The sequence below is a fragment of the Aptenodytes patagonicus genome, chromosome 6 (assembly GCF_965638725.1).
Source record: "Aptenodytes patagonicus chromosome 6, bAptPat1.pri.cur, whole genome shotgun sequence".
NCBI lineage: Eukaryota > Metazoa > Chordata > Aves > Sphenisciformes > Spheniscidae > Aptenodytes > Aptenodytes patagonicus.
Window position 1 is genome coordinate 43,041,246 of NC_134954.1, and position 24,652 is coordinate 43,065,897.

Here is a 24,652-nt window from a genome sequence, read left to right on the forward strand (position 1 = left end):
AATGATAATTGATAATGATTTCTGTAAAGGAAAAGTTTTAGTCATCAAAATTCAAGTTTAAGGGTTTTAAATCGAGTTGATACTTGAACTCTGTTACGTTCATAGGCAGGACTTGAATTTTGGACAGCACTTAAAATGCAATTAGACCTGATAATTATTTTAAAAAGAAAATGAATTTAACACACCAACTCACCATGAATGGTGAGACTTTAGGGAAGTTTTAAGTGGGGGGGGAAAAAAAGCATACATTTTTCAGTCAAAAAATTTTTAAAGACAAAAAGATGTCTATATGTTTTCCTTGTATACCTTATTTTTGCCATACAACAACAACTAACATACAACTAACAACATGGAAGCACAAATATAAGTAGTGGTTTTGTAAGTGAGAAGTAATTCCTATTAAATACTAGAAAATTTCCCCCATTTGAAAAAGATTTTTTTTTTTTAAACTTTACGATCCTTACTAAGTCAGGTCTTGCTATGCATATGTCTTGAGTATGGAATAATTAATGCACAAAAATCAAATTGAAGACAGGACTAAAATAGTATTTTCTTCCCTAAAAGAAGAGCGATAATTATTTACATACAGTTTGTAAAAATAATTCTCAGAAATACGCTGTGCTATAAGAAGCATGTGTTTAGTCAGATGAGTCTTCTGCTCATACCACAATGGAACTACTGGCTATCAAGGAAAGATCACTTTGCAAATTGTTTTAGAACAGCCACCATAGTAACAGTGCAGGTGTACAACACAATCCTACAGTTACTGGAACACAGAGAAGATTTTTTAAAGACAGCAAAGAGATCTGGGGTCAACTGTGTCAACAGAAACAAAGCAAGTTACAGGCCAGAACTTGTATGCCTATTTCATCTTCACAGCCACTCTGAAAGAACACTAGAATGAGCTTGAGCACCTATCAGTGCCAGTTTAAAAAAGAAAAAGGAGTCTTTATTTACTATCAAGAATATCATAACAAAGGAAATACAAATGCTTTGTGGTCAATGTAGGTATGCTGACTTACTGACTCTGGATGCAAATGTGTTTGTCACAGGAACTCTCTGTTCACACTCTTCTCAAAGGTGAAGCCTTCATTTCGCTGGAAGGCAACAGTTCTGTCACAGGTGTTACTGGGTCAAAAATCATCCTTTATCTTCCTGTTGCGTTGTGAAAGCAGCAAAAACTAGCACTGTCGCATGAAATGATTGAGTCTTTGAATACTTTATGTAGTAGTCTAGCTCTTATTTATTAGAGCTAACACTACACAGGCTAACCAGATAAGAATTTTTATGTCATAATTCATGTACCTGCTTTTAATTAAGAAATTTCCTTATACTCTCATGCACTGGTAGGTGACTCGGCAGTTCAGCTTTGTAATGTTACCATTGATTTGGTAGACTTTCTACACACTGACTCATTCTGTATCTTGTTCACTTCTCCCAGCGCTGAGTGGGCCAAGCAGTATTTTCAAGTCTGTCAGCCACCAGGTTCTTAAGGCACTGGATGATTGGTTTCTGAAACAAACACACATTAATTGCATGCTTTTATCTTGCCCCAGTTTTACAGTATATTTTTCCAAGCGTAGCTTCCCTTACTTGGCAAGAATACAAGCACAACTGTCCTGGTAAGAAGATGGTCAGCTATTATCTAGACGATGCATTTTTCTAATATGTTTCCTTCCTTAGAAGGCCTTTTGAAAAGACACAAATTTCAAGCTGTCTCAAATCACTACTAGTGTTAAACAGAATAGTTTGTTTTCTAGATGCCTTAAAAAAAATAAAAAAGAAAAAAAGGCAGCATTCCTAAGAACCTTCGATGCAGGAAGTGTAAATATTCAGGTAACGTCTGAACTTAATGCTGCAAGCAACAACAAACTAAGCACATGAATACACTATTTCTTTCACTAAAAAGAAAGCTCATTTGTGCATTTCTAACAATGAGAAAGCTTTCATTTCCTCAATGAAATGCGCCTTTGTAGGAAGCGTTGTCCAGGCCACAACGGGTTACCACCTCTCTTGAGTGTAATTCCTTTTCTAAAGGAAAATTGTAACTTTTTTAAAATTCAGCCATCTATTTGTAAATGAAACAAATGTACAATTAGTGCCCTAGGAGACTAATACGTGTAACAAACATTCCATTTAAGTTTCCTTACATGGTCATTCACCAAAAGCTATTAGAACTTAACATAACAAAGAACTTAACTATAGAACTTAACAAAAGGTATCACCTCAGTAAATACTGCAAGACATAACTAGACCATTACTAGACCATAGAAACATAAACTTTTTATGTATAAAAAACAGGCATACATAAAAGAGTTCCAGGAAGTTAGCTGGTAAGTTCATGATTCATCAGGAGTAGTCAGCATGGATTCACCATGGGGAAGTCATGCTTGAGCAACTTGATAAACTTCTGTGGTGAAATGACTGGCCAGTAGACGAGAGGAGACAGTGGACATTGCCTACCTAGACTTCAGCAAGGCTTTTGACACTGTCTCCTGTAAGATCCTCATAGACAAGCTCTTGATGTATGGGCTGGATGAGCAGACAGTGAGATGGACTGAAAACTGGCTGAACGGCCAGTCCCAGGGGGTGGTGATCAGTGGAACAAAGTCTAGTTAGAGGTCAGTAACAAGCAGTGTACCACAGGGGTCAATACTGGGTCCACTCCTGTTTAACATCTTCATTACTGATCTGGATGACAGGGCAGAGCATAACCTCAGCAAGGATGCAGATGACACAAAACTGGGAGGAATGGCTGATGTACCAGAGGGTCATGCTGCCATCCATAGGGACCTCTGCAAGCTGGAGAATTGGGCTGACAGGAACCTCATGAAGTTCAACAGGGGGAAGTGCAAAGCTCTGCACCTGTGGAGGAACAATCCCATACACTGGTATGTGCTGGAGCCACATAGCTGGAAAACACCTTTGCAGAAAAGGACCTGGGGTCCTGATGAACACCAAGTTCAACATGAGCCAGCACTGTGCCCTTGCCACAAAGAAGGCTAATGGTATCATGGGCTGCATTAGGCAAAGTATCAATAGCAGGTTGATGGAGGTGATCCTTCCCTTCTACTAAGCACGGGAGTAGTGTGTCCAGTTCTGGGCTTCTCAGTATGTGAGACACATAGACATACCTGAGAGTCCAACAAAGGGCCACAAATATGATTAAGGGACTGGAACATCTCTCCTATGAGGAAAGGCTGAGGCAGCTGGGACTGTTCAGCCTAGAGAAGAAAAGGCTCAGGGGCAATCTTATCAACATATAAATATCTGAAGGAAGATGGAGCCAGGCTCTTGTCAGTGGTGCCCAGCGACAGGACAAGAGGGAATGGGCATAGACTGAAACACAGGAGGTTCCGTCTGAACGTAAGAACATACTTTTTTTACTGTGAGGATGACTGAGCACTAGAACAGGTTGCCAGAGGTGGAGTCTCCTTCCTTGGAGATACTCAAAAGCCATCTGGACATAGTCCTGGCCAACCAGGTCTAGGTGGCCCTGCTTGAGCAGGGGGGTTGGGCGACATGACGTCCAGAGGTCCCTTCCAACCTCAACCATTCTCTGATTCTGTGAAGAAATGAAAACACAGAAGTTTTGAAAAAAAGGCAAAGTTTATTTAATTTTTTTTTTATATAAAAAGGTAATGAACTGCATAGAAATATGACTTCAGTCATCTTAAAATGTCACTCATCACTCATTTACACTTGGTAATTCCCAGTAATATGGCAGGAGGCAAGATGGGCTAACAATTGTCTACAATGTATGTATTTACATTCAATTGAAGTTATGCATGCACAATAATATTTTTAAATAAATCAGATGCACTGATCCAAACAAAATCTGATTCAAGGTATATTTTAACTTTACATAAAGTACAAATAAAGTCTTTAAAACTTAAAAGTTCCTTGGATAAAACCAATTTTCAAATTTAAAGATAAGTTAGCTCCAAAAGTAATAAGAAATGTAAACATCAGATACCATGATAAAAATCTTAAGGAATAACAACTTTGTCATAAAGTGCTGGCATACGCCTTCAGCTTTATTTTCCAGATGTTAAAAATAGAATACTAACATACAAAGACTTTCACAAGCTTCCCAGTTGCAATTTCAGTTCAGTAATATTTTTGCAGAATTCTAAAATTTAACAACTTTATAAACATTCTTTTCTATCTTTATCCATTACAGCTTTTTGACATTTTCTTCTTTATCTTAAGTGAACTTTAACTTCTGAGTATGTATAGTTAGTATTTTTAATTTACCCAGTTCAAATTAGACTCCATGCTGGCAGAAAAAACAAAAGGCTAGATAAGACTCCAACTGGGAAAAGCCGATGACTTTGAAAAGTAAGGGTATAAGGTACCTGAACACAATCCAACAACTGCCTCCAGCAAAGTCATTTTATAATTATATGTATTATCAGTATCACTGAAAAAAGTTAATTGAGAATTAACACATAGAGGAGACTCAGTGTGGTTCATTTATACCTAGGCATCTGAGCTTCATCCATGCTGAATACATCCCTTACTTCATTTCACATGAGATTAAGTCTTGGAAAACTTTTACTTCTTCTGACAAAGATAAGACTATCTTTCAGCTTACATGCCTTACACCTCAGTCGACTTCTCACTTGTCGACATGAGTGTCACCCAAAATAAAGACAACCGTCCTGAATTTCCCCATGCATTATGGTGATACCTTATATTGAAATCTATTTGTTAAAAAAAAAAAAAAAACTGTTCGTTCCTTGTGCCAAGAAAGATAAAATACAACCTTTTACCACTCATTATGTTCACCTCTCAATCACATGTTGTTCCAAAACCTCAATCTGCCTAACTATTGACAAGTCCACAGGCACACTTGAAAAAGATTATCAGATTGTAATATTTTATTATACAAAACAAACCAAATCCAAATCAAAGACGATTAAGTCTAAGCTCTGAGGAGTGGAAAATCCCAAAAGTAATTTAAAGTGCCATTTACTTTCAAAATATTACACAAAGAGACTTCCAGCCTCAGTGTTAAGATTAGGGTTTTATCTTGTCAGTATTCGTTTCAGGCTGTTAAGGCATGACTGATATTTGCTCTAAGTCAAAACCTGACATAGGCATTATTTCCTCAGAGCCTAGAAACAGGAAGTGGAAGGAGTGTAACTTAAAAAAATAACAAACCCACTAAACAAACCAAATTTAAAGGCTTAGAACAATTATTAGGTAGTTTGCCTTTAAATACTAACACACTGCAGTCCATTTCTCAGAGCGGGCATGAAGCTAAGTTATTATGGATAACAATAATTGACAGAAAGATGCACTGCACTTCTACATTAGAGGGGCATAATGAAAAGCTTTTAATTGCAGCTTCACCGGCAAACATGGTTATTTTCAATTTACTCAGTTATTACTTTTAACTCAAAAAGGCTTTCTGTTTGGGGGGGTGGTTGGTGTGTTTTGGGTTTGTTTTTTGGTTTTTTGTTTTTTTTTTTTTTTAAGATGAGGAATAGGTCAATCCAGGTAGACGATACTATTTCAGAGGTTTTATGATGGCAAACTAACAAGTGTATCAAATACTTACATCAGCATGGGACCCTCATCTTCTTCAAATATAACTTACTGATAAGAAGCAAAGGACCACTAGCACAAGGACTGACAATCTACCCGTTTTCTATTCAAGCATTCCAGAGATCCAACACAGGAAAAACACACAGAGTATGCATTATAATCCCTAAGTGGACCAGATGTATAAGGCAGAAACATTTCCTTAACTACTAATGATCCTACAGAGAAGGCAGTTTTCCAGATGGCCCCAACAGATGTATCATATTCCCAAAACATGCCAACTTTAGCTTCCATTTAAAGTAGTGAGAATGGCCACAAACAAGCCCAGTAAGACAGCTAGATTCAGTTTCCCTACTTAGACCAATTTCTTATTAGGGCTAGTCATAAAAGTGTGTATGTATTCAGCCACTGTTTGGCAAAGCTTGAGTTTAAACAAACTCATTTTCAGCTTTTCGTTTGTTCACTCTGGCATCATTTTTGGACTAAAACTTGAAAAGTGCAAAAATATTTAATTATATCTTCTTAGAAAAAATAATTCATTTTATTGGTGCAACAACCCCAATTTCTCAGGAGTTAAATCCATTGCCAGCAATGGATAGAAAACGAAGCACCAGCATAAAAGAATCAAAGTGCATTTCCAGTATGCCAATGCTGCACGAATTGGCAAGCCATACTCTTATATTCGCCACTGGAATAGATTATGCTAAATTCATTTCATAAAAGTCTATATTACACATTAACATATGAAGTCTGTCATGAAGTCTTGGGGATACTGCAATGAATCATCAAAACGGAAACGTTTGGAGACTGTACTGATGTCCTCTGGAATGTTTTCTTTGTCTTCCTTGTTGCTACAGGTACCATTACAAGTGGATTTTATATTCCGCTCTTCTGAGCATTTTGTTGTGTGTCCTGGCATCAGAGAAGAGCAACAAGTTTCTTCAGGGCTACACAAAAGTACGAACTCCCCTTGCTGCAACCACAAATGAGAAAGACAGGCCTCTGCTGTGGGTCTTTCCCTTTGAAAGAGAAAAGGGTAAAGTTGCTTAAGTTAATTTCAGAAATAATAAAAATGTAATTAAAACAGCTCTGACACATGCTAAGAAATCTTAAGCAGAACTGACACTAAAGAGTTCATCTTGCTAGTTTTCCACCACTACCACTGCTGCTAAAAAACACATTAGACCCTATTATAATTAAGGGTTAAGTGTTGGCAACATGCATCTAAATTTTAGTTGACAGTTTCCCCTACTGCTGAGTGTCAGAACTGGTAAGCTTTTCATCAGAACAAGGAACAGCTATTTCTCAGCCGATATTCATAGTGCTACTATGGAAATCCAGCCAGCACGGATTCATGAGAGGCAGGTCCTGCTTGACCAACCTGATCTCCTTCTATGACCAGGTGACCCGCCTAGTGGATGAGGGAAAGGCTGTGGAAGTGGTCTACCTGGACTTCAGCAAGGCCTTTGATACTGTCTCCCACAGCATTCTCCTAGAGAAGCTGGCAGCTCATGGCTTACCCAGTGAAGAGTACACCTGTCTAAAAAACTGGCTGGACGGCCGGGCCCAGAGAGTTGTGGTGAATGGAGTTACATCCAGTTGGCAGCCGGTCACGAGCGGTGCTCCCCAGGGCTCAGTTTTGGGGCCGGTCTTGTCCAATATCTTTATCAATGATCTGGATGAGGGGATCGAGTGCACCCTCAGTAAGTTTGCAGATGACACCAAGTTGGGCGGGAGTGTTGATCTGCTCGAGGGTAGGAAGGCTCTGCAGAGGGACCTGGACAGGCTGGATCGATGGGCCGAGGCCAACTGTATGAGATTCAACAAGGCCAAGGGCCAGGCCCTGCACTTTGGCCACAACAACCCATGCAACGCTACAGGCTTGGGGAAGAGTGGCTGGAAAGCTGCCTGGCGGAAAAGGACCTGGGGGTGCTGGTCGACAGCTGGCTGAACATGAGCCGGCAGTGTGCCCAGGTGGCCAAGGCGGCCAATGGCATCCTGGCCTGTATCAGAAATAGTGTGGCCAGCAGGAGGAGGGAAGTGATCGTGCCCCTGTACTCGGCACTGGTGAGGCCGCACCTCGAATACTGTGTTCAGTTTTGGGCCCCTCACTACAAGAAGGACGTTGAGGTGCTGGAGCGTGTCCAGAGAAGGGCAACGAGGCTGGTGAGGGGTCTGGAGAACAAGTCTTATGAGGAGCGGCTGAGGGAACTGGGGTTGTTTAGCCTGGAGGAAAGGAGGCTGAGGGGAGACCTCATCACACTCTACAACTACCTGAAAGGAGGTTGTAGCGAGGTGGGGGTCGGTCTCTTCTCCCAAGTAACAAGCGATAAGACGAGAGGAAATGGCCTTAAGTTGCGCCAGGGGAGGTTTAGATTGCACATGAGGAAAAATGTCTTTACTGAAAGAGTGGTTAAACATTGGAACAGGCTGCCCAGGGAAGTGGTGGAGTCCTCATCCCTGGACGTATTTAAAAGACATGTAGATGAGGCGCTTAGGGACATGGTTTAGTGGGCATGGTGGTGCTGGGTTGATGGTTGGACTCGATGATCTTAGAGGTCTTTTCCCACCTAAATGATTCTATGATTCCTTTGGAACGTTTTCAACACTGTGCGCATATATATATGTGTGTGCGTGTGCACATGCTTATACTTTTGAAGTCCTATGTTTTATACAGACAACTGTAAATAGGGAGGCTAATGAATATTCAGTCATCAGGTTTTCAAGGATGGCCAAATAACATGATGCCGTCAACTCTATCTGACATTTTGCAGTGTTTTACTCTTGCAATTCATCATAAAACTGGTGTAAACCCTTCCAAAATGTAGTTACTACCAAATAAAATACAGACTTACAAAATTGTTCCTTTGGATAACCTAGTATAGTGCTACTACAGTTTTCATCATGTTCTGCATTGTTAAGTTCCACAGAACTTGCTGGAAATGCAATAGAGCCCACTACTTGTCCTTAACTCTACCAGAACATGTGAATATTTTTGGTCAGAGAACTGTAACTTTACAGAGTTGACTATCTGAAGACAGATTTTTCCTCTTAAGATTCAAGAATATATAGTCATCAAGAATTGGAATGGGGAAAAAAAAAAAGGTTATTGAGAATATAATGAAGACTCCGAGATGCCCAGAAGCAAGAAAGCGAGTAGTAACTGTGACAGAATGTCAAACATCTTGCAGGTCCACACTAACATTTATCAAAGCAGGCTCTTCATAATTGCTTCCCTCATGATACTATGGGTTTTGTGAGTTATTCCAGATATTGACAAACCCTCTATGTAAGATGCCAAAATAGAAAGGACTGGTCATCCTTGATCCTGTCCAGACATGAGTTTATATGGAGTCCTTATTTCATTGAAGTAGGCACTCCATGGATATGATCTCCCATCATCCCCTCCTATCAAAGATTCTCTTTTGCAACCAAACAACAGGGTCACTCCTGCTTGCTGCAGGCTCTCTGAAGAAGACAGAGACTACTGTCTCACCACAAGTGACAATGTGTAGCACTGTAATTGATAATACCTGACCATGCCTAGTAGAACATGACTAACTGACTTTACTAAATATTATTCCCCCTTACATACCTTTTAGGGTGTTTTTCTTTTTTTTTTTCCCCTGCATTTGCTGGTGCAACAGTTAAAAAATATCCAGATTTAACACTATACAGCAAGCACGGACACAGTTTACGTCTATAATTCTCCCACTCTCAAAAATTATCTTCTCAAAGTTCAGCTACTTTGAAAGGCCTTGATTAGAGTCTGAACTCCCAAAGAATGCAAAGTTATGGAAATGTGCCTTACAAACAAAAGGAAGTTTGTACTTTTGATTGAGAACATTTTTTTAAAAGACTAAACATGGCAAAGCACTATATATTTCTGAATAATATACTCAGTCACAAGATGCCCAAGTTTTTATGTAAAATTAAAGTAGAAAGATACATTAAAGATAAGTCAGGAAACAAGAAAGCACTGCATCAAAAGATTGCATTTTGTCTCTCCAAATTGTGCAATAAAAGGTTAAATTATAGACAAGAACGTGACCTTTTAGAATATATTTCATCCATTTGTTAATAATCTGTCCTCTGAATGAAAATATAAAGAAACTCAAAATACAAAACTCAAAGCACAAGCCTGACTACAATAATAGCCAGACAGTGAACCAAAGACCCTTTTCATACATTATGGAAAAGCATAAATCTGCACTTTTAAATATCCAGCTGATAATACCAATGCATTGTGAAATGTCTGACTGATCATATCAGTGCTATTAAGCTCCCAAATTAACATTCACTTTTTCTAGGTGCTCCACAAACATAAAATATAAGATTCTTGCCTGGAGGAGTTTGTTACTTACTCTGGATTTTTTATGAGAAGTTTTTGAATGAAGTCTTTGGCAGGCTGTGAAACTGATGAAAATGTTTCTTCTGAATAATCCACGTTAACTTGAGATATATTAAGGTAAGTTTCTTGATTATCAGCTCCCACAAATGGAGATTCTTGTGTCAGCAGCATGTATGAAATTACACCTATGTTCCTGAGATAAGAACACAATGTATAATCCTACTAGGATACCCAAACAATATATCCCCCATATTTATAGTGCTGCAGATCAAACCTCCTGATGTATGCCACACTCAAAGAATTAGAAACATCATGCGACATCTCACTTTTATGCGATTCAAGCATGTATGCACATGCATACACAAGGAAAGCTATGTATATATCTCAATGAAGGGGTTTTTGAAAATTGCTTACTTTCAACATACCCTTTTCTTCCCACTGAGATTGTTAGGAAAAGGAAATATCACTTTTACACAGCCCATTCTTGGACATATGGCAATTCTGGATGATAGAACTGCAAAAAGACAGACTTTCTAATTTGCATGTAAATAAAAACCATCTTTCACTACAATTCTGGATGAAGTATCAAAGACAGATTTAGTCAACCTTTCTGTACAATTGACATGTGTTACAATATCCTCTTGCTGAGATGTTTTTCCCTAAGAACGTGAACGTGAGTACCACACATCATGTGATTTATTATAAGTCTTAGATGGTTTCTTGATGCGTAATAAAAATGGTTTTGTGATCTGATAGATCAAACCTTAGTACTTATTAGTGTGGAAACATGCAGATGCTCTGTTTGTCATTCTGAGTAGAGCGCCAATAGTTTGGTTTTATGTCTTCCCACAAAAGCAAGCAAATAATAAGTGGTTAAAACACATTTACAAACAGATTTAATCACTATTACAAGTTGACAATTTCAAAGGAGTAATTAGATCATAGCAACTTTAAAAACTGAATTTTAATTATTTAGATCCTTAAGAAGAGCATATGAATATTTTATGTTTTTAAAGAAACATCCCAAAGCTAGCCTTTACACTAACACAGCTCATGAAATTAATAGGGTACAAAGGTATACTTAATAAAGTTTTGGATTAGTTTAAGGTACTTGTCTCATTTTTTTTATGACTCATTCTGCAGATACTGCTCTAAAGATAAGAAGTAGAAAGTTAAAATACTTATCATTTGTGTAATAAAATTATTTAATGATACAAAAGTAAGGAGGGAGGAGTATCCAAGAGTAGTTAATACCTGAAGCATGTCATCCAAGAGTAACTAATACCTAAAGTATGCTATCCAATCATTGTTATTGTTCCCTTAGAACAAATACCTATACTCTGCATGCTCAGAAGCCACCTGCATTCCCTACTAGGTGTGCAACAGAGCCATATACAGTAATTGCTGTAAGCCCCAAATTATATCCTGAGGGCTCCTTCCCGTCCCAACTCTCCCTCCTTTGGTCAGCACACCAACAGAAAGGTATTCTTGGAAGCCAGATAAAACTGCATCAGAGCCTGGATTTGGCCCCTAGATTGTTAAGTGGTCACGCCTACCTCAATGAAATGAATTAACATATAGAACCTACCACATATCTGTAGCTGTGGTAATAGGATCATAGTTTAAGATTTCTGGAGCTAGAGAAAGAGATGGGGAGAAGAAAAACACTTTAATAGATAGACTATTCAAGTGGCCTTGAATCATACACTAAATTTCTGGCAGTTTTTTGTCAACCATTATTATGAGACTAAACATGCAGTTTTAATAATCAAGTTTATTATTTTCAAGCCACAAGGGTGGAAAAAAAGCTATTTCCACTTGATTAAGACACACCTATGCTTAACTGGTTCACACTAAAATGGCACTGAAGTCTATTCTATCCAAGTCCCAAGATATTTTCTGATCAGATGCATTCACATAAAAGATTCTTCTAAGAGGTTTTTAAGTATATAGCTTTTTAAGGGGAATGCATAAAGCCTTTGGCATGTTAACACTGCAAAGCCAGATGACCAAGCCAATTTTAGGATCAGTGGCTGTTAGCATACACTAGATAGCAAGTTATTCACTACAGATTGAAGTGCTCTTAAAATTGAGTCGTCGGATCCTTAAGGAAACCTGCCCCCTCAGAGAGGGCCAAGTGCTAATGGCAATCATTCCCTTTCTGAGGAATATTTTAATCTTATTAAATCATCGTAGTAAACAGCATTCCTAATTCAAAGAACATTTCTTTAATGTTGTATTTCAACTCTAATCAAAAGAATTTAACAGCCAAAATTTCTTGTTGATTTAACAGTCTGCATCACAGCAAATGCTATGGCATGAAATTAGAGGTGCACTTATTGATATAATTTGGGATTTTTTTGGTGCAAATATTTGCTGACTACTCTAAAAAAAGAACACCTCAAAACATGTTGCCTTTTCCTGTTGTTTTCTCCAGTAATGATGGACAAGTTGATAAGCACATTACATGAACTGTTTGTTTTCTCAAAACCACACATCAGAAATTGTGAAGCAACTCTTCCATACCTAGATACTCTGTTGTTCCCATGATCTGCCGCAGTTCACTAGAATTCTCAAGTTTCCGAGACATACCAAAATCTACAATTTTTACATCACCAAGAGGATTGATGCTGCTCAGCAAAATATTTTGAGGCTAGAATACAAAAGATTTAATTCTCAATTAATAAAATACAAGCTGCAAAAAACCCCAATGTACGAAATGACATTTCAGTTTCTATTATGCAATACTTATTGCTAAACTTTATTTTTAAAAATTATTTAATCTAATACACTGCTTTTTCTCCTCATCTTTGTTATGTATTTAACAAATGACTATCATAATATTAAATTGAACATAAAGTACTAAATTAAAAAGTCTGCTGCAGCCTCACCTTTAAATCAAGATGAACAATATTGTTTTCATGCAAGCAGCAAAGTCCTTCAAGTATTTGTCTTATAAGTCTTATAATATCCCTTTCACCAATTCTGTCATCCAGATCTGGGACACACAAGTCAAATATTTCTCCTCCAGCAGCACTGAAACACATTCAAGAACACTTACATATTAAGTTTGAATTTTCAAACCTAAGTGAGGAAAAATTTTATATTTAGTGCCTATTTATATAGTATATATTCATTTATCATATTCATATTCTCAGGCTAGAAATTTTTTTTTTTTTTTAAACACACACACACTTGTGCCAAGACACATCATATAAGTGCTTAGAAAAGGAAAAAAAAAATCTGATGATGCTTTTTCTTTCCCCATAGCTGGCAACAGCAGCTGAGACAGCAAAACAGAACTTTGTGGCTGAAAACCTCATAATGCTTTGGTACCCTCAAGCATGCTTTCCTGTAAGCGAGTGTGAAGATGCCTTCAGGAAGATGAATTCTGTCATCATTCCCCAACAGAAGCAGCTCTTCTCTTCAAGTCAAATTTAAATTGTTTTCCATTAGACCAGTTCCATAAATAATTCAAAGCAAGAAAGCCCAGCAATATTCCTATTCTCTGAATTCGGGAGTAAAAATCATCATTTTTTACATGATGTGGCTGTGGTGTACATGTAGGAACTCCAATGCAATGAACTGCTAGAGTTGCTGAAGACTATTTCTGGAGTGGGAGGAAACTGCATGCTTGCCACCCTAGGTCCTGCCATTCTGATGGAAGACTGAAAATCAGGTATTTTTATCAGAGAGGTACCAGGAAGAAAATCTAGCACGCTGCTGCTGCTTAAATATACAGTTGCCTAGTCAGTTAATGAGCAGTATCTTCCAGAACTCTAGTAGACACAGAATATTCAGAAATACAAGGACTCAGCTCTGTCACTTTGAAATCTACCATTTCCACACTAACAACAAAGATGAGATTGACAAGCTCCATGTTTTCACACAGCACCTCAAGTATGTTTTCCTCAGAAAAAAGCTGTTGTTTACTTATAGAAAACCCTACTATTAGTACAGCATAAAGGAAGCATGGAAATAACAGTGTTCCATGTGGTTTATTAGTTATATTTCTACACTTTGCCACAGTGTCAGCTGTTTCCTTTCATGCTGGGTTTGAAATCATTATTCAGCCTGCTCTGCCTGCCTGAAGTTTCTCTCTCCTAAGGATAAAGGGCTACCTCAAAACTACAGAACAGTAAACCTGAATTTCATCATTAGCAAAATGGTAGAGTCTATAAAAAAACCTTAGATAATGGACAACATAGATAAACACAGTCACTAACCTGCTGCAGCTATGTGGGGTATCAGTAATGCCTCCCCTAGTTGCCTTTATGACAAAATGTAGACGAGGGGAAGAGCAGCGGATGTCATTTACTTCAACTTTAGCAAGATTTTCAACACTATCTCCCATAGTATTCTTGTATCCAAGTTACTACATTATGGTCTGGATGGGTGGACAACCAGATGAGTAAAGAGCTAAACAGCTCCGCTGAAAAGTATTTGGAAGTCCTCATAGACAGTGAGCATCCATTTCTCTCCTTTATTTAGAAAAATGTGTGCTTACACAAACTGGTTCCTACTACTACATCTTCCAAAGAACCCCACCAATACAATCCGACAGCAGCAAGGACCACATGTAGGAGGGAAAATACAGCTAAATGGGAAATGCTTATAACTATTTTATGAGTAAAAGACTCATTTCTTGCAATTCTTTTAAAGTACTGCTTCAGAGTTCTGATAATGAGAAACAAACAAAAAAAAAATCTGTGTATTCTGCTACAGAAGGACATAATTTGGAAGCGTAATCAGCCCTCTACTTATCCCAATAGAACTAGGAACACTTACTGCAAGACTTCTGAACACTACTACAAAGTACACTGTTAACACCAATGTAGCATAAGGAAGTTGTTCTTGATAAGAAGTTCAAAACTTGTCATCTGGACTTTGTCTTTACTTCTACATTATTTATTATTTTAGTCTTCTCAGAAGAACAAATAATATGTTAGGTATCATGTAGTTCCAGGGGAAAAAAAAAGCATTTTTTATACATACATAGCTACATTCTTTGGAAAATTGAAGGACTTTATCATGGTGTGTGCAGACCACCATTAACAGCTCTTCAAATACTTTGTACATGAAACTTAAATCCTACCTAGAGAGAGACTTTCTGAATTAATTTCACAAACTGCATTTTTGTTCCTTACATTCCAAACATTTACACATATAGCAAATATGACAGATAATTCAAATTAGATTCCCAAATCAGACTCGTTTTCAGAGCTTATGAGAAGCCACAAGGGCATCTAAAAAGATATGGGAATTTTGGAGGAAACAGCTCCAAAAGCCAAACAGCTTTAAAACAACAAAAACACTAAATTTCTAGCTCAGAACCCGCAAATGAATTGCAAGTTTTCAGTCACCAAAAAGTGTCAAGCAGTGACTGAAGTTCATAGAACACGGACATGCTCAGCTTCTCTGAAATCTGTGTACTTGGTATCAGTGGCTACTTTTTTTTTTTATTATTTAAGATGCATCAAAGCACTACGCACTTTCTATGGGATTCAAGGACATTCTCTCCAGCCAGCTTGCATGAAAGATTCTTTAAAGGAAAAAAAAATTACACCCTAGAATTTGTATTCAGGTTTTATATTAGATTAGCCTGACCTGAAAATTGATCAGAGCTTTTTTTTACAAAAATCCAACTAGCAGAAGAAATAATCTGTTCAAATTAAACAGGCAAGTTTTAATCAAAATTATCCTCCTGAGATATTTAAAGGCACAAAAAATATTTCAATTTGAAATTGAGTGAAATTGTCTACAAAACTGAGTTATGCAGTGAGAAGAAAGAAGAATCTCTTTTTATTATTTGATAGCTTTTTGTAAAAAAAAAAAAAATATGTATTTCAGTCCATTTTTAAAAAATTTTGAGTACAGAACTACTACAGGTTTCGGTGTATCTTGTTTTATGCCTTATTCCATATTGTTTGACATAACTCATTAGCTGCGGATATAACAAAACACGTACAAAACCAAAGATTCAAATTAACAGCAAGTGATTCAGGTCTTGCATTTACATGAAAATAAATCATACCAAAACAGTCCCTAAGAGCTTATAAAGTATATCATAATGATATACTAGCATAATGTACATAGTGTACTGTCATAATTCTTCTGGGTGTTCAGGCAACTCATGCAAAAAATGAGTATATTAACAGATTTGTAACTACAAATGTGGAACGCGATGAAGGCATACTTACTATTCCAACACTAAGATGATTTCATTTGCTGTTTCATAGACTTCATGGAGATTAACTATGCGAGGATTAGATTTCATTAATTCAAGCACGGCAATTTCATGAAGAATCTCTGCTTTGCAGTCTTGACCTCTTCTTCTTTTCTTTAAAAATTTAGCCGCGTACTCTTGGCCTGTGGATTTAGCTATACATTTTCTAACTACAGCACATCTTCCTCTAAAAAATAAAAGGGAAAACATTAAGACCTAAGACATAAAAAGTATGTAAATTGCCATTAGAAATAAAAAGGCATGGCAAATAATTGGAAACTAAAAAAATAAATAAATTATACGGGGAATGCCATGTTTGGCCTGTTCTTACGCTATTCCCTGAACATTCACTTTCAGCCACTGTAGGAGAGAGGATACTAAGCTAGATGAAGCTTTGGCGAGACCCAATACAATTCCCTTTACACAGACTAGCTAAGCATTAAGAGTATCAGATTATATGGATGTTCTCACTGTAGGATCACAGGATCGTAGAATAACTCAGGTTGGAAGGGGCTTCTGGAGGTCTCCAGCAAAACCTCCTGCTTAAGGCACAGCCAGCTACGAGATCCTACCAGGCTGCTCAGGGCTTTGTTCAGGTTGGCAATATTATATTAAAAAAAAACCTCAACCACATTATAGCACCTACAGGATACAGTAATAAACAAAGCAAAACTCTGAAATGTAGAGAACGAATACAAAAAATAAAGCATATTTGTATGCTGGGGTAGGGAGGAAGATCTTCAGTGCAGAAAATTTTAGAGTCATAAAGAGAATTCCCCTCCACAAATCATGTAGTACTGCTAAAAAAGAAAAAACAGGTATATGCAAAATGTTTAAAAACATCTTAACAGAAAGACACCCACTACTTAGCATTCTCTTTCTCAATTACATTTAGACAAAGTGTGCTGATTTATTTCCTAGCCAACTGTTTAGGTATGGAAACAGAAATGTATTTTGGCAAAGAAATGTTTTTAAAAGAAAACCACATACCGTAGTTAAAACACCAAGCTGACCTTTTAAAAAATTAGGGGGAAAAAAAAAATGCATTTTTTAAGCCAAGTTATAAACTCCTGAAAAAACAAAGTTTTATAATCACAAGTTTTGCATTCCCAGAAATGCCTAGTTGCATACTTGCAAAGTGTTTTCAAATAATACAAGAAACATTATTTAAAACAAACAACTTGAAGGGCTAAGACAGATTGTGTAAAGTTCTAAAAACAGTTATAGAACTGTGTACAAAGAACAATATCTACACTTATGTCTGAAAAAACGCCTTTCCACACATGCTTTTTGTTACCACAGCATACTAAGAACAAACTTGATGAAGAAGCTCAGTACGAGATATCTGACCTGCGCTTTTTCAACTAAATTAGCTTCTTTAGTAGAAAAGACTATGTTGCCCTGCAGGCTTTGCCTGTCTTCTGATGCAAAAAGCCCAATGCCTAAAAGGAACATCTCTTTTTTGAAAAAAATCTAGACTTCAGTATTTAATCAAAAAGGTCTGAGCATCTCATAAAAAAATTCAGATTTCCATTTGCAAATAACCATATTAAATACAGTTTGTACAAATCTGACTAAATTATTAAACATGTAAAGTTGACCTTTAATCATACTGTTATCGCTTATTTAGAAATAAATTCAACAAAATAGCTTGTCATCATTTATTTCAACATCAATTAGTTGTAGGATTTTTTTTGTCCTTTTCTTAAAGCACTAAATTTAGAAAGGTAAGAGTGCAAAACTCAAGAGAAAAATTAATTTAAGAGGTGAAAGTTATTTACAGTCTGAAAGATGCACACTCTTCATTTTAGCAACTATTTGTAAGTCTGAAATGACCAAGTCATTTCCCAATTGTTAAACCAGCTTATTATTGCAGAGCATTTGAAGTTATTGAGCTGAATTTTGTAATACACCAAAGTTTAAGATACTCCCCCACAGCTTACATTCTCGTTTTAACATCACATCACCCTGTCAACCACAAAAGTTTCTCTAAAATTAAAAAAGGGGAACTGTTTGAGTTTAATGAGAACAGCAAGATCTTCCCTGGTAGTTTTTGCACATCTTCCTCCTAGTCTCTGCGGGTATAACAGGCTTTGAGGGTCAGCAGTATCTCCAGAGAGATGATGTAAAAATTTCCACTTGTTTATACTGTATTTGTAGTGTGCCAGTTATTAAGACAAAATTATTAAGACACAAAATTGTTTTCGAGCAGTGGAATTTCCCCAGAAATGCAAAAAAAGTCAGATCTGAAGTGTTGCACTGAAGCAAGCAAAGTGGTTCCCACTCCTTGTTGCCTGCAAAGCAACTGCTTAACCATCAATCACGCTTTACAGCTCAGTTTCACGAGATAAAAACCAATTTCAAGTTGTTTTCATATCCCAAGTTATAAACCACAGAAATTCAACTACTTCAAAAGAAGCCAAGCCATCCACACACTGGGGACAAAACTACTTAACCCACTAAACAGAATCTGCCTGCTTCGTGAGTCAGTGTCTTAAATACCAAAGGACCTAAAAGATAAGGGTGTGGGAGGAAGAAATGGGACTTGGGAAGCTTAAGCAGAGAAGAACAAAAGAACCATTTACTAAGTAACCTGAAGAGGAAGAAGAAAATTGCAAGTGAAAAGAAAAGCATATTAAATCTTTTAGAGAAGCTACAAAGAAAGGTGGATTTTACATCACTTAAAGTGTTCTAAACACTTAAAACATTAAAAACAATGCATACACACACTATTAGGCCAGGAAAACTCAAAAATATGTTTGGAAAACATTACTCTGCTTCTGTTTCTTTGCATTTTGGCACTTATTTTGTTATGCCTGGTTTTGCATGTACAGAAAGTATTAAAGACTCTGTTTTGGAATCCACACAAAATCTATACTTCTGTTTGCTTTGGACATCATTTCACAGCTATGTGTAATCTGAAAATCCAGCATTTTAAGAATAGTGGCATTCTAGAGGATGGTGCATATAAAACTGCTTCTGTAGAGCCTAGAATTCAAAACTAGAGCTGACAAAGAAGTAAGAAAAGAGGAAAGTTATGGGCTGCAAGGTGCACTTTTTATAAAAGTGTACCAGATAAAGCACATGCTAGGGGAAAAAAAAAAAAGAGAACAATGAAGGCTAAAGAGCTTACAAAATCACATGTAGAAGAGCATCTTTGCTGACAAAACAATTTACAGGTGCAAAGGATCACTATGTAGCACAGCAAGGCACAACAACTGTAAAACTGACCCATGCCACTTCTGTTCAAGGAGCTTGGAAACATGACCATGGCAGCAGGTTTGCATGGCTTTACACCCAATTCCCTGAAAATATTCAGGGTATGAATTAACCCAATGATTTCAAACAAGCATTAACTCAGATATCTGAAACAGTATCATAAATACCAAGGGTTTTTTTTTTTCTTCTTTTATTTCCTATGTTACTGTTGCAAACATGAGCAAGGGAAGCAGGCTGCAAAACTACTCTGAAACAGCAGGTTGTTAAAAACTTAGACTAACTGCTTGAGGGTGGGAGGGGGAGAGAAAAAGGTCTTTGTTTTCTGGACTTCAAAAAACTCAACCAAACAACCGGAACAACCAACTCAAAATCCCCATTCTTTGTGTTGCAGCATTACCCTATGTCATCTCTTCTTTAGTTTATGTACCTGGAATGTGATGTGTGACTAGACAGGGGAAATGGAAGAAAAGGAACATAATCCCAGATCTACATGCCTATGAAAACAGGCTAAATCTCTCTGACATGGAAAAGGCTAGCAACTTATGTCTCACTGTACCTTTTCCTGGTCCCTAGAGAATCTGTTGGATACTGCAAAGAAGGGAGTGGGGAAGGGGAGAGGCATACTTCATTCCCCATCTACTACCATAAAAGTTTGCCAGAAAAGGTCTATCATTGTACAGAAAATTCCCTCACAGCAGAAATTCCTCTTCCTAAAATAAACAGAATAATCTTACCTTCCTAGCTCTTTTGATTCAAGCATATAAAAATTGTGGAAATTGTCTGTCTTGATTTGTGTCTGCAGAGATGTGGCTAACAAGCCAGAAAGGCTTTTATTCTCCAACTTTCTCCTCGACATAGTCAGGAACAGGTCTCTCTACCAGTCACCTGTTAAAGCAAAATAATTAAGAGTTTTGGAAATCCCATAATTACAGTGCAGGAAAGTATACAAATATTAGAATTTAGATCTATCAGACTAGAATAGCCTTAAGTTTGTTCAATAGTGTCCTGAAAACAACACATTTAATCGGTGTAAAAATAAAACCTGAAAGGAATACTAATCAAGACATGCTAAGAAAATTAATTTAAAGACTTTTTTTTTTTTAAATAATTTTAACATTTGAGATAAAGTTTTTTTTTTTCCCCTGGAGCATATCCATAAAATATTAGGGATAAACTTCATTCTAGTAAAAATGCTAATAACTACTTATCTATTAATGATATGTACTTTTTTTTTTTTTTTAAGCTTTCTGAAAATAAGCTTTAACTCTTCTTTGGATTCTGGGCAAGTTCCAGCAATTCCCTTAAGTTTACACTTTTAACTGGTATTCCTGGAGGACTTAACTGAAACTCCTTCCTGTTTGTTGTCTGCAACACAGCAGTAATAGCTAACCACAGGAGAAAAAAAAAAAAAAAAAAGTTTTTTTTCCAGTGGGAAGATTCACATTTCTTATTAAACTCACTCATAGCTCATCTAAGTTTAATGCTAGATTGTCAGAAAGCAGCATGAATGGACAGCATCCTCTTTGCAAGTTCAGATCATTTACAACCAAATGATGTAGTAATCCTGATTAAATTACCTTAATAAACCAGTAGAACGGCACATTATGAAGATACACCCACCCACATTATCTCTACTACTATTAAAAAAAAAAAAAACCCAAACAGTAAAAATACTGGGTTTTGGCATTCACATTTATAGGCCTGAAGCATCTCTTCAGGTGAAATGCAAAAGCAAAGCAGAAAAAGGTTACTGAAGGATAACAGAAGTCTTAATTGATGGTTTATTTTGAGTTAAAGCATAGATTTACCTTTATTAGTGAAAGGAAAAAAAAAATCACAAGGCAAATTACAGTTCAGATACAGTTAAACTTAGAAAAATACACTTTCAGTTTTCAAATGACAGAAGTATACTATCAGAAACTTCTGGGGGAGCACTTGAACTAGTTATGATTCAAGCATAATCCAGTACCTATCAAACATTGTTCAGATTACCAGTTCTTGGAACATGGATATTCATATTGGAACTATTTTGGATTTAAATCATGATTCATGCTTTAGCAGGAAAAAAAATACTACATAGTTTAAGAATATCTTCAAAGTAGCGTTTGATAAGCATGAAATAACTTCTTAAAAAATTATCAAGGGGTCACAATACAATCTAACATACAAGTCTTTGAATCACCTTGTTTGTAACACACACGCATTCCTTTTTCCGCAATTATATGACAGCTTATCATTTAAGAGACTGATTCAGATGTCTGAAATTTCACATGACTCTCCTTAGAGCTGTACTCACTAAATATAGTGTAACAGTTAAAGTTATCTTGTTACTGCAGTACTTCAGCACAAAAAGATTTATTTATATTAGACAATTGACCTAATTGATTAAGAGCTTACTATTACCAAATTTATTCTGTAAGCTTTCATTTTATAACATTCTTAAAGAGTTATTATTAAGGAGAACTTTTGTCTTATGTTGAATTAACTTTCTCTGGTAAGAAACCACATCCCTTCTTTTTAGCTTGGCATCATCAAGAACAGAGAAAAACGTATTCATAGCAGGCAGAACTCACAAACAGGCACATAATTTACTCAGGAGAATGAGATCCAATTTCAAATCCAATTAGCTATGAAAACAGGAACAAGTTCTAATACATTAACTATTTCCAAAATTAAAAGCAATACCTGTGTTGTTACACATTGCACCAAAATCCCTGCGTAACAGACATTAGAAGTATGCATCTCTCAGAAATTTGCAAGCTTCCCATTAAAGAGAAAACTTCCCACTAAACTATCTTTAACTAGGCGAAAAGTCACTTCATTTAACTGTTTCCAAGAAAAGTCAAGTCCCTGCTCCGGGCTGGGAAGACGTTCAGCCTCAGCAGAGAAGGACCACGGACGAGCAGCACCAGGACACTACGCGACACTGCAGGGCCCGCATGTCCCTCGGTAGCGACGGGTGGCAAGCACCCAGCGCCCTGCCGGGGCCGGCGGCAACCTGCGCGGCCGGCAGCGTCCCCCTCCGCTCACCGCCAAGCCCCGGGAGACGTCCCCGCGGAAGAGCCGGCTGCCCCCGCACGCCTCCTCACCTCAGCCGCGCTTTAGCCTTTCGGCGATGACCTGCCCCACTCTGCAGCCAACGCGAAGGCAACGTTAGGTGCACACGAGCGACAGCGAGGCGGAGAAAAGTACTCACGGTCAGCCCAGGCTCCCCTTTCCGAGCGAACGAGGAGGGGCAGCGGCGGATCCGCATCCCGCACTCTCGTCCCCTCGCTCCACACCCGGGCCGGCCTTCCCCCCGTGACCGAGCCCCCGTCCAGAGAGGACTGAAGGGTACGAAACACTCCCTTCGCCTCCGCCCTCCCTTGCTCCCTGTGCCACCGCAACGAGACCCCGCGGGGGCTGCCCGCTCCCGAGTGCGCTGAAACCCGGTCGGGGCGGGCCGCTGGCGTCAGGGCGGGACCCGGCCCAGGATGTTCGCGGTACGCCCCAACTCTCCTCACAGGCACCCCCGCGCCCCGGGGTGCTACCGCCAGCGCTCCCCGGGTCGGGGAGACGCGCGCCGGCGAGCTCCGACACCGGGCGGGGGAGGCAGTACGACGCTCTCACCGCCCACCTAGCGCCCCACCGGATCCGCCCGCCCTCATCCGCGGCAACTGAGGCCAGGAGCTGCAACCCCAACTCGGACACGCTCACCTCTCTCCGCCAGAGTCCCAGAAAGCTCCTCACGGGCCAGTGGTCGCCGCAACGGCCCGCACGCGCTGCAGGCCAGCCCGCGCACCACCAACCGCCGCGCCCGCACAGTCGGCGTTTGAAAAGCGCAGCCCGGTAGATGTGGCTGCCCCGGCAGCGCCCGCCCGGCCCGCCCACTTCGGCCGCGGGAAGCCAATCCGCGCCCGGCGGGGCGAGCCGTCTGCCCGGCGATTGGTGGGGCGCCCTCCGACCGGGGAGCGCCCCCGCCCGGCTGCCCTCGCCCCTCGAAGGCAGCTGGGCTGGGGCGGGGGTGGCGCGGGGCCGCTGCCGGCGGCGACTGGGGCGGCCGGTGCCGCCTGCCCGAGCCGCCGCCTCGCCCAGCTCCTTCGTGAGAACCGAGGGGGCGCCGCCGGCGCGGCCGGGACGCGCTCCTGCTCTTCCTTCTCCTCCCGCGGTGGTGGGAGCCGCGGCCTTGCCTGGCCCCGCTGAGGCGGACCGGCCGCCTCCCCCCCGCCCGGGGTGCTGGGCCCGGCGGGGCAGGGCCGGCCGGTTGTTTGGGAGCCGGTGAGGGACGGGAGCGGGGCCGTGCGCCGCCAGCTGACGGCCCGCCCGAGTCCGGGGCAACTGCAGGAGAGCCATTTTGTTTCGCCGCCTCACGGAGCCCAGGGCAAGGAGAGCCGCCGGTTCGGGCGAGAGGCACCCATAGTATCTCCTAGTCAAAGGGCTGTACTAAACACTTTAATAAGGCTTATCGGTGTGTGTGCTGCATCCAGGAGTACTCGAACGAAGGAGAAAGGTGCACTAGGTGCGATGGCGTAAAGGTCAGCCGCACAAAGCCATCCACGCATGCCGCTGGTGCCAGAGAGGCCACGGGGAGATGTGCGAAGTCTGCAGCGTTTTCTTTCTTTCCTGGTCTAGCATAGCTGGGGATCTGACAAAGAAACCCACAACCACAATAACAAAACTTGCGTGCACTTACCGGCAGTGACTGCACACGGTTATGCTTCTTACATTGCATTTATGACGCAGTTTGCGAAGTCTTGGGGGACCATGTTACTGGCTAGGTCCAGTGAAAAACACAAATGGGTATACCAGTTCTCACTGACATTTGCATATGCATGTTTAAACAGGAACAGAACCTACTTTTTATTACTTTTCTACAAGTACACATCTCACACAGAGCCTGTTTGACAATCTCTTTCATGCACGTAAGCGGCAACTGGGTCTTCAGACCCTCTTGCTTTAAGGAGTCCAAAGGAAAAAAAAAGTTAAAAGACTAACTTGTGGTTTCAAAGACCCTTTTTGAGGCTATCAAATAGCCTAAAGCATGCTTTAGGAAATCAGTTGAAATTAGAAAGTTCTAAAATAGCTGCAATTCGTTTGCCAAATTGATTTCCTCTGTGAAGCAATCCAACCAGCTGCCCTAGAAATTTGCAAACACCCATTTTATAATAGATTTGCCATAAAGGCAGTAATGGTAATGTAGCATACGAGTTTAAGAGTTACAAGTTTAAATTTCAGCAGTGCACCATTAGTTACTGGGTTAATTTTGTTTATGCCATGGCATTGCCAGTGAAATGGGTAATTGCTATGTGCATGGTGAGTACAGTACC

General features: G+C 39.3%; 1 protein-coding gene across 3 annotated transcripts; it reads right to left on the reverse strand.

Annotated features, from left to right (window-relative positions):
- Nucleotides 1–5,441: 5,441 nt before the first annotated feature.
- Nucleotides 5,442–23,158, reverse strand: STK17B (serine/threonine kinase 17b). Of its 3 annotated transcripts, none has more exons than XM_076342262.1 (8): nucleotides 23,043–23,158; nucleotides 20,081–20,231; nucleotides 16,102–16,314; nucleotides 12,793–12,937; nucleotides 12,428–12,554; nucleotides 11,490–11,538; nucleotides 9,915–10,094; nucleotides 5,442–6,569 (listed from the first exon to the last, which is right to left on the reverse strand). In XM_076342262.1, the coding sequence occupies exons 2-8, from the start codon at nucleotides 20,200–20,202 to the stop codon at nucleotides 6,287–6,289; spliced, it is 1,119 nt and encodes a 372-aa protein (XP_076198377.1). In that variant the 5' UTR covers nucleotides 20,203–20,231; nucleotides 23,043–23,158; the 3' UTR covers nucleotides 5,442–6,286. The 3 variants fall into 3 exon arrangements, with proteins under 3 accessions (XP_076198377.1, XP_076198378.1, XP_076198379.1); XM_076342263.1 differs by lacking the exon at nucleotides 23,043–23,158 and adding an exon at nucleotides 22,543–22,741; XM_076342264.1 differs by lacking the exon at nucleotides 23,043–23,158 and adding an exon at nucleotides 22,032–22,071.
- Nucleotides 23,159–24,652: the final 1,494 nt, after the last annotated feature.